This window comes from Amborella trichopoda, chromosome 5 (assembly GCF_054954075.1).
Source record: "Amborella trichopoda isolate Santa Cruz 75 chromosome 5, AtrichopodaSantaCruz75HAP2 v2.0, whole genome shotgun sequence".
NCBI lineage: Eukaryota > Viridiplantae > Streptophyta > Magnoliopsida > Amborellales > Amborellaceae > Amborella > Amborella trichopoda.
In genome coordinates, this window is record NC_142340.1 from 46,841,190 (window position 1) to 46,857,258 (window position 16,069).

The 16,069-nt window shown below is 36.4% G+C and overlaps 1 protein-coding gene across 2 annotated transcripts; it reads left to right on the forward strand.

Annotated features, from left to right (window-relative positions):
- The first annotated feature begins 9,654 nt into the window (after window positions 1-9,654).
- Window positions 9,655-16,069, forward strand: LOC18431879 (glucan endo-1,3-beta-glucosidase 14). Of its 2 annotated transcripts, none has more exons than XM_011624155.3 (3): window positions 9,655-10,288; window positions 11,254-12,296; window positions 15,879-16,069. In XM_011624155.3, exons 1-3 carry the CDS (start codon window positions 10,108-10,110, stop codon window positions 15,963-15,965), a joined length of 1,311 nt encoding a protein of 436 aa, XP_011622457.1. In that variant the 5' UTR covers window positions 9,655-10,107; the 3' UTR covers window positions 15,966-16,069. The 2 variants fall into 2 exon arrangements, with proteins under 2 accessions (XP_011622457.1, XP_088724570.1); XM_088868444.1 differs by having other exon boundaries at window positions 9,656-10,288; window positions 15,851-16,069.

Sequence of the window (16,069 nt, forward strand, 5' to 3'; positions counted from 1 at the left end):
GGCCAAGGGGGGGAGAAGCCCCTACCCGTTATTCACACATACGTAAAAATAAATAAAAACAATAGTTTTTAGCAATGGTTTAAAAAACGGATCGGTGATCCTGATCGGGTTTCTAAAAAATCGATCAGGATCAGAGAATCTACGATTCGGATCGAGAATCGGATGAATCGGTCAAAATAAAGTTTAAAAAAAATCCGAAAAAATTATTAAAATTCATTATAAATATTGTTTTTTAGGAATTCAATAAGAAATGAGGGTACTCCATTAAGAATTTTCATGTTTTTGAATGAATATGCAAATATTGATATGTTCTTTCTCTGCATGAACCGCCATTCAGCATTTAATTTACATCACACAAAAGAATAAATATAGAATTATCATGGAATGAGTATATCAACATACATGGACTACAATAAAGCATAAAATTAGTAACATATGATCTAAAAATAACATGATAGACGACGTTATTGTTCTTCTTGGTCACACTGGTGCCATTGATTGAATTCGTTTAACAATTCATTGATTCGATCTAAAAATGAATCATCGATATTAGCAGGCATCTGACTATTCTCAAATCCCTGAGTGTTAGTGTTTTGTTGTGTTCCCAATCTAAAATCCCCAAAGATTGTCTATCCTTCATGCTCACCTGCACTGTCGTGCTCATCCCTACACTGTTGCTGTTAAGACTCGATATGTAAATAATACGGTTGGGATTGGGTGGCCTCAGAATCATCATCTCTCTCATTTTTCTTTGAATAATATGGATTAAAAAAAAAAAACAAATTTTCAAAAAAATCGATCATGGATTAAAAAAAAAAATCACAAATTTTCAAAAAATTCTATCATGGATTACAAAAAAAAATTCGATAATGGATTAAAAAAAAAAATCACAAATTTTCAAAAAATTCGATCATGGATTACATAAAATTTGATCATGGATTACATAAAATTCGATCATGGATTACAAAAAAAAACAAAAAATTCAATCGTGGATTACAAAAAAAGGAAAAAACAAATCGATCATGGATTAATAAAAATTCAATCATGGATTACAAAAAACTCTATCATGGGTTACAAAAAAAACAAAAAACAAAAAATTCGATCATGGATTACAAAAAAAAAAACAAACATTTCGATCATGGATTACAAAAAAAAAACAAACATTTCGATCATGTATTACAAAACATTTGATCATGGATTACAAAAAATTCTATCATGGGTTACAAAAAAAACAAAAAATTCGATCATGGATTACAAGAAAAAAAAAACTAACATTTCGATCATGGATTACAAAAAATTCGATCATGGATTACAAAAAATTCTATCATGGGTTACAAAAACAAAAAAAAAAACAAAAAATTCGATCATGGATTACAAAAAAAAAAAAAAAACAATTCGATCATGGATTACAAAAAAATCGATCAAGTATTACAAAAAAATCTATCATGGATTACAACAACAACAACAAAAAAAATAAAAATAAAAATCCTTACGGGACTCGCCGATTCACTGTACGGACTCGCCGATTCCGTACAGTGAATCGGCGAGTCACTGTACATAATCGTCTGGTTCTCTCTAGAACCGGACGATTCCCATTTTTTTCGCCGATTCGATCCGTCCATGGCAATTCCCGAGTCGAACCGGGCGAGTCCGGTTCGACTCAGCGTTTTTTTAAACACTGGTTTTTAGACAAGATGCATTCCTCTTTACAAGAATGTCAGGCCCTATATTAACCTCATGAGAAATGTGAGAGATAGACCATCCACATTCAAAATGAGGTTGTCGACTATTTGCTATAACCATTTATAGCTTCCATGGAGGTCGGAATCGTTCAGAAATCACTTTCAATCTAAATAAAGTAGTATTGTAATTGATCGGCTAGGATCAATCTTTCTTTGAGAGTAAAAAATTTCACATAATTATTATAAGTTATTCCAAAAGGTTTGACAAACGCTGCAATAAAAGACCATTAGAATTCTTAATAACACCATCCCCTGCTTGCCTTGGGTTATGCAAGGAAGCCCCATCAATGTTTAACTTGAATTGATTAGGGCTAGGAAATGAGTATGCCACTGGAATAATAATTTTATCCCTCTGCTGATTTCATTTGAATAATAAGTTATCAATGATTGCTCTTTTTAACAAATGAAATGTCCATTATTTAGCATATGCTAGCTCCCGAATACGAGAAATGATTTGTGTAACCAATCGTTCCACAATCTGACATAACCTGGGCAAAACCCCTTGAATTCAAAGGTAAATAACCACTACCACCCATCCTTTCTGAGTTCTGTAATATAATATTAAAATCTCTTAATGCCAACTAAGGTACTGTAGTAGCAGCCCCCAACACATCTCATATGATCCCAAAGTAGAGCCTTTTAAGATACATAATTAAAAACATATATCCCATACATAATTGAAATACAACCATTACATAAGCGAGTCGCTTCAATAGTAATCATTTGATCATTAACATTAATAACACTGATGAAATAAATAGATGGATTCCAAAGAAGCATAATTCTTGATATACCATCGATATTGTTAGCAATCACATTATTGTAAAAACCCAATTTCCTAAACTACACATTAATCAAATCTACTGACAATTTAGTCTCTAGAAGGAATAACAACCCCACATTTTATTGATTATTAAGAACACCAATATCAAATGCCCTACCATGGCCACAGGTATTCTATGTTGTGATTAACATATATAAACTAGAAATTAAAAAGCTTGCCAAAGATGACATCGTTTTGGATCATCAATCTCCTTCTCCTGTATCTTATCTGCACCCTCTTACCCTCCTCAGCTTTGCTCGGAGAAGACATTAAAGGAGGCTCATCAGCGTCCTTATCCGAAGGTGCATCCATATTCATTTTTTATGTGAATCCCGTTTGTTTTCTGTAGCGGACATACCAACACCAGATGGTTCTATAACTTGATCATTAGGAACAACTAGCTGCAACCGGGCAGCAACAACACCTAAACGCTGACAGACAATAGCATCAACAGCACCAGAATGGTGCTCTAAATTAGCACCAGAGAGGATACTATCAAGAGAATTACGGCCATCCAACTGATCCCAAGCAGCATCAATAGAAGTCGAATTATTAGGATCACCCACCTTCTCGCGAATAACTGCATCAGAACTCGATTTAATGTTATTGAACTATTCTCAGGCAGTAGCATTGGACTGTTCTCGAGCAACAATACTATCGACAGCCCCACCCTCAACCTCCATGGACTCTACATCTACATGGTACTCATTATCCAAGATAAAATTTTATGTAAATCTAAAAGACATGGTTTTTATGAGTCCTTGTAGAAATAAGTCACCTCTTAAAATTTTATTTTTGAGATGGAACTTTGGACGTAATTTTTAAGGATATGTAATCTTTAACATGGAGATCATGAATATGAAAAAATAAATAAAATTTGAAAACTAAAAATAATAATTATATTAAAGAAACATTTGGACCATTAGTTTAATTTTGTTTTTAGATGGACCACCTATTTGCATCCATCTTTAAGTCAGATGCTTTATACCTTGGGACCATATATTATGAAAATGCGGTCCAACCTGTTTATCATCTATATTTTGGTGCATCTGGTATACCGGCAATCCATATAGGGGTCGATCGTTTGGGCTCAGATCCACCTTTGGTTTTAACTCAAGAGGGACCTACTTTCTATCGATGTTTTGATTTAACTGATTTAGAATATAAAATCAAAATGAGGTCTGAAAAATTTTCTCCTTGATTATCACTTCGAACAAAAAGCAAAGAGAAAAAAAATCAAATTATTGTCGGTTATCATTGGGAACAATGACATCAATACAGTCATTAAGAAAGTTCAGCAAATTATTAGCAGTCTTTTTTCAAAAAATAAACAATCGGTTATCATTGGGAACAATGACTTCAAATACAGTCATTGAGAAAGTTCAGAAAATTATTAGCAGTTTTTTTTCAAAAAATAAACAATCGATTATCATTGGGAACAATGACATCAAATACAGTCATTGAGAAAGTTCAGCAAATTATTAGCAGTTTTTTTTCAAAAAATAAACAATTTTTGGGAAACCATATACCCAAGTAATTTTTTGAGGATAATCTATACAAAATTAAGTTTGGATTCAGTGAATTGGATCAAAATATTCCTGTAGATGAAAGTTAAATCGAAGAGAAAATCAAAGATATAGGGACCATGACCAAAACCGTTTTCCAACCCCTAAAATATTACCACGATTGGGTAAATACATGTCATTCCAATTTGCTCCAAAACTTGACAGAAACTCACCAAAAACTATTTTCTTTTAAAAAATTCAAGAATCACCTCATCCATAGCTACCACTGGAAAAAATATGTGGTTGTTTCTTTAAATAGATTGTGGATCAGACACTGGAAGTCCCCGCAATGGGTTGTGCCCATTTTTCACTACAAAACCTCATGGAACCTGTTTAAGTTAGTTACCCATAAAATTTCATGCCAATACCAAGCCCAAGTAAAAGAGGTTATTAGATAGACAACCAGCATAAACTTTTGCCACATTTTTTATGAATTATAAACCTATATGGTGGAGAATGATTCATGAAACCGACTCTGAATAGTTGGAATAAAGCTCGGGCGATAATGCTGACACCCATGTGATTTCATGCAGTTTAATGAGAAAAACTCCTCTACTCGATAAATGGAGAGCTCCACGTCTGAATTCAAAGTTCCCATCTTGGTCTAAAATTTTCAATCCTTCATGTTTGAGCTCCAAATCTTGCATCTCAAGTTCCCTAAGGTACATCTAGTTAGGCTTCTAGAACCTGGGAGTCCACATAGATGCCAAGAGTTTCTAAGTAGGGAAAAATTATTCCAGAGAGAGAGAGAGGGGAGGTGGGATTTGTCGGGCTAAGGTCGCACTATCACCACACACACCGTGGTCACCACGTTGTGGTTTTCATTCTCACCATTAACACCACCCCACTAACACTTTCAAAAAGTTAACTCCTAATCTACTTGAAAAACCCAAAAAAAGAGTAAATATTAAGAGATTCTAGCATACGTAGTGAAATACTTTCTAGCCTTATTTTCACGTGACAAAGGGAGAGAAAGACCTTTGTGGAGCATGCGGCCCAAAAATGAGAGCAAGGGTGCTTGGAGCACCCTCTTCGTTTCATATTGATCTTCTACTTATTTATATCCTGATGACAAATTTTTTTCACAAATCTATATGTACGCATACTGATTTTTCAGTTCTACCTTGAGTCAGGGAACTTATCAACACGCACTTCTAATTAATATCATGTTTCCTTGTATTCATCATCAAAGTTTCTTCTTAACTGATTGGGGTAAACTACATAAATCTTTATCCGCCATGTTTTATATTGGCTGCGTATCTAACACAACTCAACCTTTTTACCCGGGCATGGGACAGTTGAAGGACCTTCTTGGACCACTCATGTCTACTTGTACCCCAATGACAAATCCCCCCATCATCCTAATGTCTCATCCGACCTTCCCACTTCATGTGTAGGAACCTCAATGGCCCATAGATGCATATTCTCTGTTTCTCCTCTGCAGCCTTATGTTGTCTGTTAAACTCTCTTTTATTTCTCACATTTTGTAGTAATTTTTCGGACCCTTTCACAGTCTAGGGGAAAATAAATGATAGACGTAACTCCATACGATACCTGCCATGCAACAAGTTAGATTCGTACGACTTAGATGAATAAAAGAGGGCCCTTCCCCCATAGCTTTTAGGTTAAATGCCCAGTTTTATCAAAAACAGTGGAGGTTCCCAGTCCCTTTTGTTGAGTCCCAACCTGTTACAAATTGTAATGACTTGCCTCCCGATGCTCATTGTCTTATAACAAGGATAAAAAATAAAAATTGTAGAGATTTCATGTTCCTATAGGAGGAAATTGTACATTTGATCTTCAGTAAAACCTAGTCACTACTTTTATAACCTTAATCATGTCCTATTATTGAACTTTGCGTGTTTAAGAACTCGAAATCTTCCTCTTGCAAAAAAAAGAATATTGGTCGAGGTATTCTAACGTGGATCACAAAATTTAAAATAGAAAAAGTCCTTTTGAGAGGTGTTTTTTCCCAAAGTGTAGGTTCTAGTCCTTGGTAAGCGTATGATACATGCTCCAAAATAAACCAAACGATTATTTTCTTGATTGAAGGGCTTGAAATGGGAATGGGTCGGATGGGGCATGCATCAGTTTTCTACGTTCATGCCCGTTATTTCCCTTTTTCTTAGTTTTCTCAAATGTCGTCAGAGTTTAATGATTCAAAGTGGTCACCTTCAAGGACTGAAGTCTTGTCACTTTTGTCACAGCAAAAAAAAAAAATGACTTCAGTGCATGAAGAGTCTAACTCAATAGTAAAGAAAAATAGTCGAAATTTCGATCCAAAGTCATTATCACTTTTGGATTTTCAAAGTTTGAAGTGGCCATTTTTGAAAAAAACAAAAACAAAAAAAGAAACAAGAAAGAAACAAAGAGTATGAACTTAGAAAACAAAAACTTGGGGATATTCTTATAATAAAGTTAATTTGGGGGGTGGGGCATGACTGTATCTTTCTCCATGAATGAAGAGAGTGGCCAGTTACTTTCACTTAGAGCACGTGCACACTTACTTCCAAAGGACTTGCAAAAGAGGACATGAAATTTTGGGTTCTACATAAGAATCACCACATCAACATTTTCAGGGAAATGAGTTTCTAAACAACAAAAACTTAGATTTGGCCATCCGATGCTATTTTTTTCAAGCTATTTTTTTTATGTCGATTATTTAGATTAAAATAACATGTATACAAAATTTTGAGTATTAGAAATACCATAAATATGATTTTCTAGAATTGTAATTTCATCATATTATAATGGTATAGTGACATGATACCATTTCTCCCTCCCCCCCCCTCTCTCTCTCTCTATATATATATATATGGATGAAAAATGCTAAAATTAGCCTACTACGCAATGCCTATAGGTGAAAATGAACAGTGTTTTTGCCCATAGGCTCGGCGCTGTTCGATTTTTTTGAACAGTGTGGATTAAAAGACTGCAACGGACATAGTATGTCTATTGCGCTACAGCAACAAACATAGTAGATCTGTTGTGGTATTTTTCACGTATAAAAACACAGACAACCGCCACGGCTCCCATAGATCCGTGGCGGTTTTTAAGGCAAAAACACCACATACATAACATGTGGTGGGGTGAAATACATATATATATATATATATATATATATATATATATATATATATATATATATTGACTGGGCATTGCCTTCGGATAGCCCTTGAAGTACTATGGATAAACACTCGTAAATAGGATATTATATCAGGGAGTGACTGTATGTGAGTCCTAAAAAATACTCCTAGATAGGATTCAGGGTCCTCTCTTAGATAGGATTTCATCCAATATGCTCCCACAGGATCACATAATCTCTTGGCTATTATGAAACGACTTTGGAAGGGAACCTAGAGACTCTGAAAATGTTTTTAGAAGATGTTAAAACACTAGGTAATATTTACAAGGACCCTAACTTTGTTGTCAATTATAGAGAGTTGTCTGTCCCTTATGGTCCCTTGTGCCTTTTCCATTTGCTTTGGAGCATGCCCTCTACTACATCCACTGCTCTGTCCACCAGACTCAACACACACACACTCTCTCTCTCTCTCTAAAGCTGTCCACAAGACTCGAGACTCTCTCTCTTTAGTAATACTGAAAAATTTCAGTAAATGACTAAATGCAAAACCAAGTAGGTGGGAATTGGGAGAGCTTTAGTGCCTTCTATTTATCATCCTAATGGAGCTGAACAATAAAGTAAACCTTTCCTTGTATTCAAAAAGGAGATCATGGTATAAATAGGAAAGTAGAATTATTTCAACAATTTCTATTTGAGACAAGGAGAGTATTGGGCTAACTTTTTCTCTGAATAGTGAGATGCAGTTTCATACATTAAATAATAAGTGAGATGTGGTTTCATAGTTTACTCATTGCCTTCTCCTCATGATGCATGCATTTATATGTTTTATTTAATGGAAAAAGTTTATACTAGGTTGCAATCTTAAAACATAGAGATAAAGATGCACATAAAAAATCCATATGCTCTCTAATTGATCATCTCGACATCGCGATGTACGAATATGAAAAAAATAAAATAAAGATTTTGAGTCCTAGAAATAGTGTATCTTGCAACACATTATCTCGATCGTCCATTTTCAAGATTTTTATATATTTATTGACTACTTGATTTTAACTATTTTTGGAGTTTAAAATTTTATTATTAGATATGAAAATAAATTTTTAGATGATCCTAATTATTTTTTAAACCAAAATTACGTGTTACGATAAAATTTGGAGGTACGCCTTAATTGGATTGTTTAAGGTCGCAACCTTATAGAATCCACACCTTTTATAAATGGATGAGGTTTCTATAAGGTGTCAACCTTATAATATTGAAGTAAGCACCTAAAAAATATGTGGAAAATGCAGTTTCGGTGCCATTGAGCCTTATAATGATATGAAAATCTATTGTTGCCCCCAATTATGAAATTTAAAGTTCCATAAATAATGACGATCAAGCAGATCTATAAACAATAAAAAATCTTGAAAGTTGACGATCTAGATAATGTGTTAGAAGATGAAATATTTGTAGGACTAGAAGTCCCCTTATTTTCATGTGTATAAATTCCGAGGTCGAGATGATCATATAAACAACATTGTCTAGTGAGTTATTTAGATAAGGTTGACACCAAATGTAAACCTTTTTCTTTATAAATTGGGAAGTTACTTTTGTAAAAAAGGCAAAGCCAATACAAATCCATCTCTAAGTTAATGCATTAGATGAACGGTCCAGATCACGAGGAGTAGTCATCCAAAGTAGAGAAGCAAAAGCAAAGGCATAAATAAAAGTGGGGAGGGTAGGGGAGGGGAGGGGACTGACTCAGCTGATGCCCCCATGCCATGTATCATTTATTTTCCTTATATACACTCACTGAAAGGGAGCAACAGCCACAAGATGTAAATAGACGATTGTGATGAGAGTAGATCATGCATTAGTAAAGCCTACGCTATGAATGAAATAGACTAAATAGAAATAGAGAGCCACACGACCACGTTTTCTTGTTTATTTTTATCTTATATGAATTGCCAAAAAAAAAAAAAAAAACTCAAAATGAAGAATCACTGGAAAGAAGGAAGGCTCTTTTTGGGTTGTATAGTATATCAAAAAAAAAAGAAAAAAGTTGGGAAAGGGATCATGGCCCCATCAGCCTGTGATATATTATAAAGCAAGAGAGAAAAAGACACCACAATTGTTATATGCTCCCGCGGGAGCACATTATGCATTCACTCCCTCGTGTAAAGCAGCAGCAGATGGGAGTAATTTTAGAAGGCAAATGTCCAGACTTGAATTCCCTCGAATTTATAACAGCGCAATATACCTGATCTGCAAGAAAAAATAATGTTAAATAAAAAAAGGGCTAGCTTTTCAGCAGTTTTATCGGACTGTTTAAATAATTTAATTTTAAAATTTACTTTTTTTACTACTGGATAATTTATTCCAAAAATTTTCAAACGGGAAATATCTTCCCAAGCAGATCAAATGATAAAGTATATATCATGCTTCCGCGGGACTACAATACATTAGCACAAGAAATGCCAAGATGCCTAAAACCCTAGTGGCTGCAGTTACGTGTTTTTAAATCTTCGCTCTCTACAAATAAAAAATAAAAAATAAAAAAATAATAATAATGGCGGCCATGGCTACCAGCGATCTCTTCCTTCTTCCCACCCGCGACGAAAAGCATTGCAGTTGAAAGAAGAAAGGAAGCAACACAGCGCCATCTCAACTCTCTCTCTCTCTAAATCTCTTTCTGCTCCCCTGTTCACTACAGGAGAAATTTGTTGGAAGGAAACCGATTTTGCCCCCTTGAAGAGAGAGAGACAGAGAGAGAGAGAGAGAGCATATATGGTAGATTAGGAGGAGGGGAATGAATGGGCGGTTTACTTTGTTTATGGTGAGAGTATAAGTATTGATTCCGGAAAGAGAGAGAGAGAAGAAACTCCTTTAGAGGGACTGGAATCTGTCTATGGCATGCCTCGGGAAGAAACAGGCAAGGGATCAACGCTGCTACAAATGGAATCCTCCTTCTTCTTCCTCAACTCTTCTCTTTCTCTCTTCTTCTTCTTCTTCTCCTTCTCAACACCTACAAGGATGCATCTCTCCTCGACCTCGATTCCCATCTTCTTCTTATTCTTATGCGCCTTCTCTACAGGTAACTGTCGCCATCCTGGCATTCTCTTTGCAAAATTAAGAGCTTTTTCATTATTTTCTTTATCACTGGTTTGATTCATACCATGGAATGGATGACTTGCTTCTAGTTTCTTCTTTTTATGCTTTTCTCAGAAGAATGAATTGGTGAGTCTTTTTTGGGAACTTAGACGAAGAATTATCCTTGCTATCTGAGCTTTTTGTATTGGAAAATGTTTCTCTTGCTTGATGATCAGTCAATGATATCAAAGAGTGTTCTTTGCCTTAGATATGTTCTCATAGCAAATACATGCATTTTTTCTTCGTTTTTTCAGATGATAATTTTTTATAGTATTGAGGTAGTTAGTTTTGTAGTTCTGATGAAATTGATTGATGTGTTTAGTCCCTCTTAACTGTATCATACGTTCCCAGGGTTGTTTTCCCTGAATTCATACTGAAATTTGAATTCTGGAGCATTCTCTTTGTCTTTGAGATATAACATGGAAGTTTGGATGCCTCTCTGTCCATTCAAATTAGTGACTCTGCTTCTGTTCCCTGAAATTGTCTTTTCCCTTCATTTATTAAACCTGGAACTGGAGCATCCATTGAATTATTGGTAATCCTAAATGACTGAATTATTAGAAATCCATTCAGATCTTCTGCTGGTTGTATTTCAATATTCATGAGGGTAGTTTAGTAATTTTATTTTTATGTTAGTGAGAAGCAGGGACTGCCTATAATGCTAATGCAATCCATGTGAAACTGAAATGTGGTCTTCAATTGCTGTCCTTATTGTCAAAACTCTTTTATTCTGCTAATTTTCATAGTTGGTGCTTGAAACTGGAAAAGTTAGGATCCAGCGTCATATCAGCTTTAAAACTGTCGCATTTTTATTTCATCTGTCTCTACTTATTCATGCCCCTCCGTTTATTTAAATGAATAGTGAGTATTAGTCAATAGTGCTGAAGAGAGCCATTTCTTGAATTGCAGGTGACTTTTTGAGGGCAGAAGCATTTACAGGCACATATGGCATCAATTATGGCAGAATTGCAGATAATCTTCCTGCACCAGAGAGTGTTGTCACACTTTTGAGAGCAGCAAGGATAAAGAATGTGAGAATATATGATGCCGATCATAGTGTTCTCAAGGCATTCAGCAAGTCTGGGCTTGAGCTTGTGGTTGGCATCGGGAATGAGTATTTGAAAGACATGAGCGTGAACGAAGATCGTGCTATGGACTGGGTGAAGGAGAACGTCGAGCCTTTCTTACCTGATACCCATATCCGAGGGATCGCAGTAGGCAATGAGATCCTTGCATCAGGTGATCAGGAGCTCTCGGAGGCCCTCTTGGGTGCGGTTATGAATGTTTATAATGCTGTCTTTAGGCTTAAACTGAGCGATCAGATCGAGATCTCGAGTCCCCATTCCCAAGGGGTGTTTGCTTCTTCGTTCCCCCCTTCGGCTTGTAATTTCAGGGAAGATGTTATTCAATACATGAGGCCTCTTTTAGAATTCTTTTCTCAAATCGGCACTCCCTTCTATATCAATGCCTATCCATTCCTTGCCTACAAATCAGACCCTGACCATATCAATCTTAACTATGCTTTGTTCAAGTCAAATCCTGGGGTCTATGATGCCAAGACTAATCTGCACTATGATAACATGTTTGATGCCCAAATTGATGCTGCCTATGCTGCATTGGATGCTGCTGGATATAGTAAGATGGAGGTTCGGGTTTCGGAGACTGGATGGGCTTCAAAGGGGGATGACGATGAAGCTGGGGCTACGGTTGAAAATGCTAGGACATATAATTTTAATCTGAGAAAACGTCTTTCCAAGAGGAGGGGGACACCATTGAGGCCAAAGATTCCAGTGAAGGCATATGTGTTTGCTTTGTTTAACGAGGACCTGAAGCCTGGGAAAACCTCGGAGAGGAACTTTGGACTGTTCAAGCCTGATGGGAGCATTGCTTATAATATTGGGTTTACTGGGTTGAAGCCCTCGTCAGCGCCATCATCTTTCTTGTCTTTGAAGGTACTGTTGTTCTTAAAACTTGTTTCATTTCTGCGTCGTATGAAGGCCCTTGAAACCTCTTTGATTTTTCCTATTTTTGCTTGTCAGAAAAGTATAACTGTCTTCCATTAGAATCTATTGCTGTAAGTGCAGGAATTAAGATGATACACATTCGATACCAGCTATTTTGACACACATACATCTCATGAATGCATTTCAGTTCTTCTGTGTTACCTTGATCACCATCATCGTTCTTGCCAATGCTTCATATATACACCCATATACATTCGCACATACATACACATACACGAACACATGACTCATCATACAGCTGTAACTTGAACGTGTGGGCTTTGAGATTTTTATCCTCACATTTGGGAATGTAGTAATAAAAATACACGGTCCACATTTATAAGCTAAACTTTTTTATTTGATCAGAATTTTGTAGTTGAATCTTTTTATGTTCTTTGAGTGCTTTAGTCCAAAGTTGCATATAGGTATGATCATGGGACATAACTGGAAAAGGATCATAGGAATTTTAGAATATCCCTTATCGGTAAGGTCTCTCCCAAACTCTTCCATGGAAGGAGTCCATTTTGCTGATAGCTTCTTGCTTTGCCAGTGGTAGCCAACTCTTGTCAAAGCCCTTGTTGTTGAGGGCTTTGACGTAGCTACCTAGCAGCGGAGTGAGTGCTTTGACTAACTCAAATCGCTCGGGGCGGCTACACATCTATTGGGCAGCAGCAAAAAGGGCTCTTTACTACCTTATAATAAAATAAAAGAAAGTTAGAAGAAGGGAAGCTCGCATAAGCTAAGCTCGCTTTCCAAGCCAAGCCAGACGAGACGTGCTATAGGCTTTCAATGAACGCCACACACTTAGCTTCGACGTTAAGGGCGGCCCCCTATGCAATTTCGAGTAAACAGGCTTTCTCTAAATATTTCAAATTTGGAAGTAAGAATGGAGATTAAATTCTCATTACACCTTAGCTAATCTCTAATGGTATTCAGGCTCTTTCTGAATGATTGTTGAGCAAGTTACCTTTCATTATCAAGAGATCCAGGAAGAACTGGAGAAAGACCTTGCTTTGCGATTTGGGGAGTTTGCTTTTGCTTTGCTTTCGTTGCCTATACCCACTAGCATGGCAAAAAGATTTCAGTGTTTTGCCATTTCTATTCCCTTCCCCTATGGATGATCTAGGCGTGCCTCCTGGGTAACTTTTCATTGTAGCTATTTCTCCAGTGTGGTTTCAAATATCTTTTAATATTGGATTTTTTTCCTGATCCATCCTTTGTTATTTTATAATTGCACAAGCTCTTCCAATGTTGAATGAATACCATGGGTCACTCACAGAGTCTAGAAAGAGTGTATTCTGTTGTTCATTTAGCGTTCATTTCCTTGTCTTCGCAACTACCTCAGATGAAATCTAATTCAATGGTAAAGACTGTCATGGGACCACAATTAAGATAGTCAATTTTGTACCTGTTGTCTCCTATTACCTATTTGAAACTGATATATACTCTCTCTCTCTCTCCCTCTCTCTACATGGTCTTTTCCTTGCAACAAATTGCTCGCTATGGCCTTCTCCCTAGCGCTACATTAGGCATCTGTTTCTTTGTCAAAGGGTTTTCAGACTAGGTTTCCTTGAGGTCTATTTGTTTGAGGCAGTTTGCCACAGGATTTCTGATTATCTAATCCTAAAGAGCTGATATTATTTTATATTCTATTGAGGGGTGCACTGTCAGAACATTCTATTGAGGCACTCGCATTCATATTTGGTACCTCTTATCAATATCATTTGTACGTAGCTAATATATCTGGGTTCACATTGCAAAGAAGAAACCCATGACTCTTGAACTACTTCAGTCGTGCATCTCAAATTTTATAATAGCGGCATCTACTCCATTGAGATCAACATTAGAAAACTGCTAGATTGGGGGCTGTACTTTATATTGGTTCTCCGGAACTGTTATCTCCAAAGTTTGGCAAAGGTATAACTTGAGATGTGGAATGTATGGCCTTGAGCAATAGCTCAAGAGTTGTAGGCAATAAAATATTACTACTGTGCATATATGAGAAACTTGTATGGTTTATGCTCAGTGGTATACGTAATATACCCTGAAAGTAGATGACAAGTTCAGAAACTTCTGATATATTTGTATTTTTTTTTGGAAGGCAATTAGCCTGCCTTTAATAGTCATGTTTGTTGCAGCTGAACATACATATAATCACATGCGCTGTGAATTTGTAATCTTGAACTTATGATGCATATTGTGAGATCTTGAAATGGCATCCATGGATGAAAGTGCCAATCATCTAGGAAACTAGCTTGAAATATAAGAGTCTAATGGCATCCATGGATGAAAGTGCCAATCATCTAGGAAATTAGCTGGAAATATAAGAGTCTCATTTCCTAAGTATGTAAGGGAGTACTAAAGCAGATTGTTACAAAAATTTGATGTGGGTGATTTATGGGTGGAACTTGAGAATTGGCTAAAAGTGGGGGTGGTTTATTGGTTAAACTTGAGAATTGGCCAAAAGACATCTGAAAATAGATGGGACCCCTAAATGAACCCCACGATTGGGAAGATGAAGTCGCTCGCTAATGATGACAATATTGGATATGGTCTTTGTGAGGCCAGCTGGGACGTGCGATTTCAAAAAGTTTGAGTAGAGATTTTTCTGGATGTGTCTAAAAAATGTTCACCCAACACTTGTCTCAGGATGACACCTTGTTTTATGTCATCAGTTGGGTATGTTGCATGTGCATGGTAAGCATCATGGAGGAAATCATGGTTGTCAGTGTTATTATTGTTTAACAATGTTCTTTGTGATCATGTTGAAGAAGCCTATGTGCTAGAGAGTGCAAGAGAGTGAGTGGGTAGACTGTAATTGGTCCTTATGAATGGGAAATCCTATGAATCCCGTGACATCACATCTCTATTAGGGGTGCAAACAGGTGAAGCAGTAGGGTTTAGACCTGACGGGGATCCAGCCCCAGACCTGGTCACATGCTGATCTATTGGACCTGCACCTGACCTGTTGGGCAGGGTCCAGGCCATACTCATATCAACCCCTTAGCAACCCGAATCTCTATTTATGGTACCAGGGATACCACTAGATGTCTACTATTCTAGTTGAATTCTTTCGAGTGTGGCTCTTTTTCTTAAAAAGTAGATGCTAAAAGTTAAGACACTTGCACTCTAGGCTCTCTCATGAGACATTCTCATCTGGCTCGTTTTTTTACTGATCTCCTAAGAATAAACCCATATTGTGGAAATTTTGCAACAATTTGCGTTACCAGCATTGCTCTTGGAGGTTTGTTTTGTTGTGCAATGGCAAGCTAATAAGGTTGGATACGGTGAAAAAGTTTTGGGATATTGCTAACTTTATTAATTATTCAGTATTCTATTTTGGTCCCTTTAGATTTATATCTGTTTGTGCATGACCTTCCATTTGTAATGAATATTATGTTTGCAGATCATGAGACCAAAACAAATATTGGAATTCTTATGCGTGTTAGTTTACACATTCATATATCCATGTACATTTGGCTGATTTGTTCATGTGGATATAGTTTGCTGAGTGAATTATGAATGGCACAGGACATGCGATCGTGGGGTTTGTCTGCGCACTACAGCATGGTCCTAATGGCGTGCTCTTTGAGTCTGCTTTTGGTTTTGGTGCCATGATATTAAAGAAGTTTTGGACAGTCATGTCCCTTGGATACAGTTTCTTGTAACATTTGATGTATCATTAATTCATCAATTTATGTAACTATGGTATAATTATTTCC

Excerpts from the sequence above, each read along its gene's own strand:
- LOC18431879 (XM_011624155.3), top strand. The coding sequence starts at position 10,108 with ATGCCTCGGGAAGAAACAGGCAAGGGATCAACGCTGCTACAAATGGAA. Across the intron at positions 10,289-11,253 it reads CTTATGCGCCTTCTCTACAG|GTGACTTTTTGAGGGCAGAA; the intron begins GTAACTGTCGCC and ends CTTGAATTGCAG. Across the intron at positions 12,297-15,878 it reads CATCTTTCTTGTCTTTGAAG|GACATGCGATCGTGGGGTTT; the intron begins GTACTGTTGTTC and ends TGAATGGCACAG.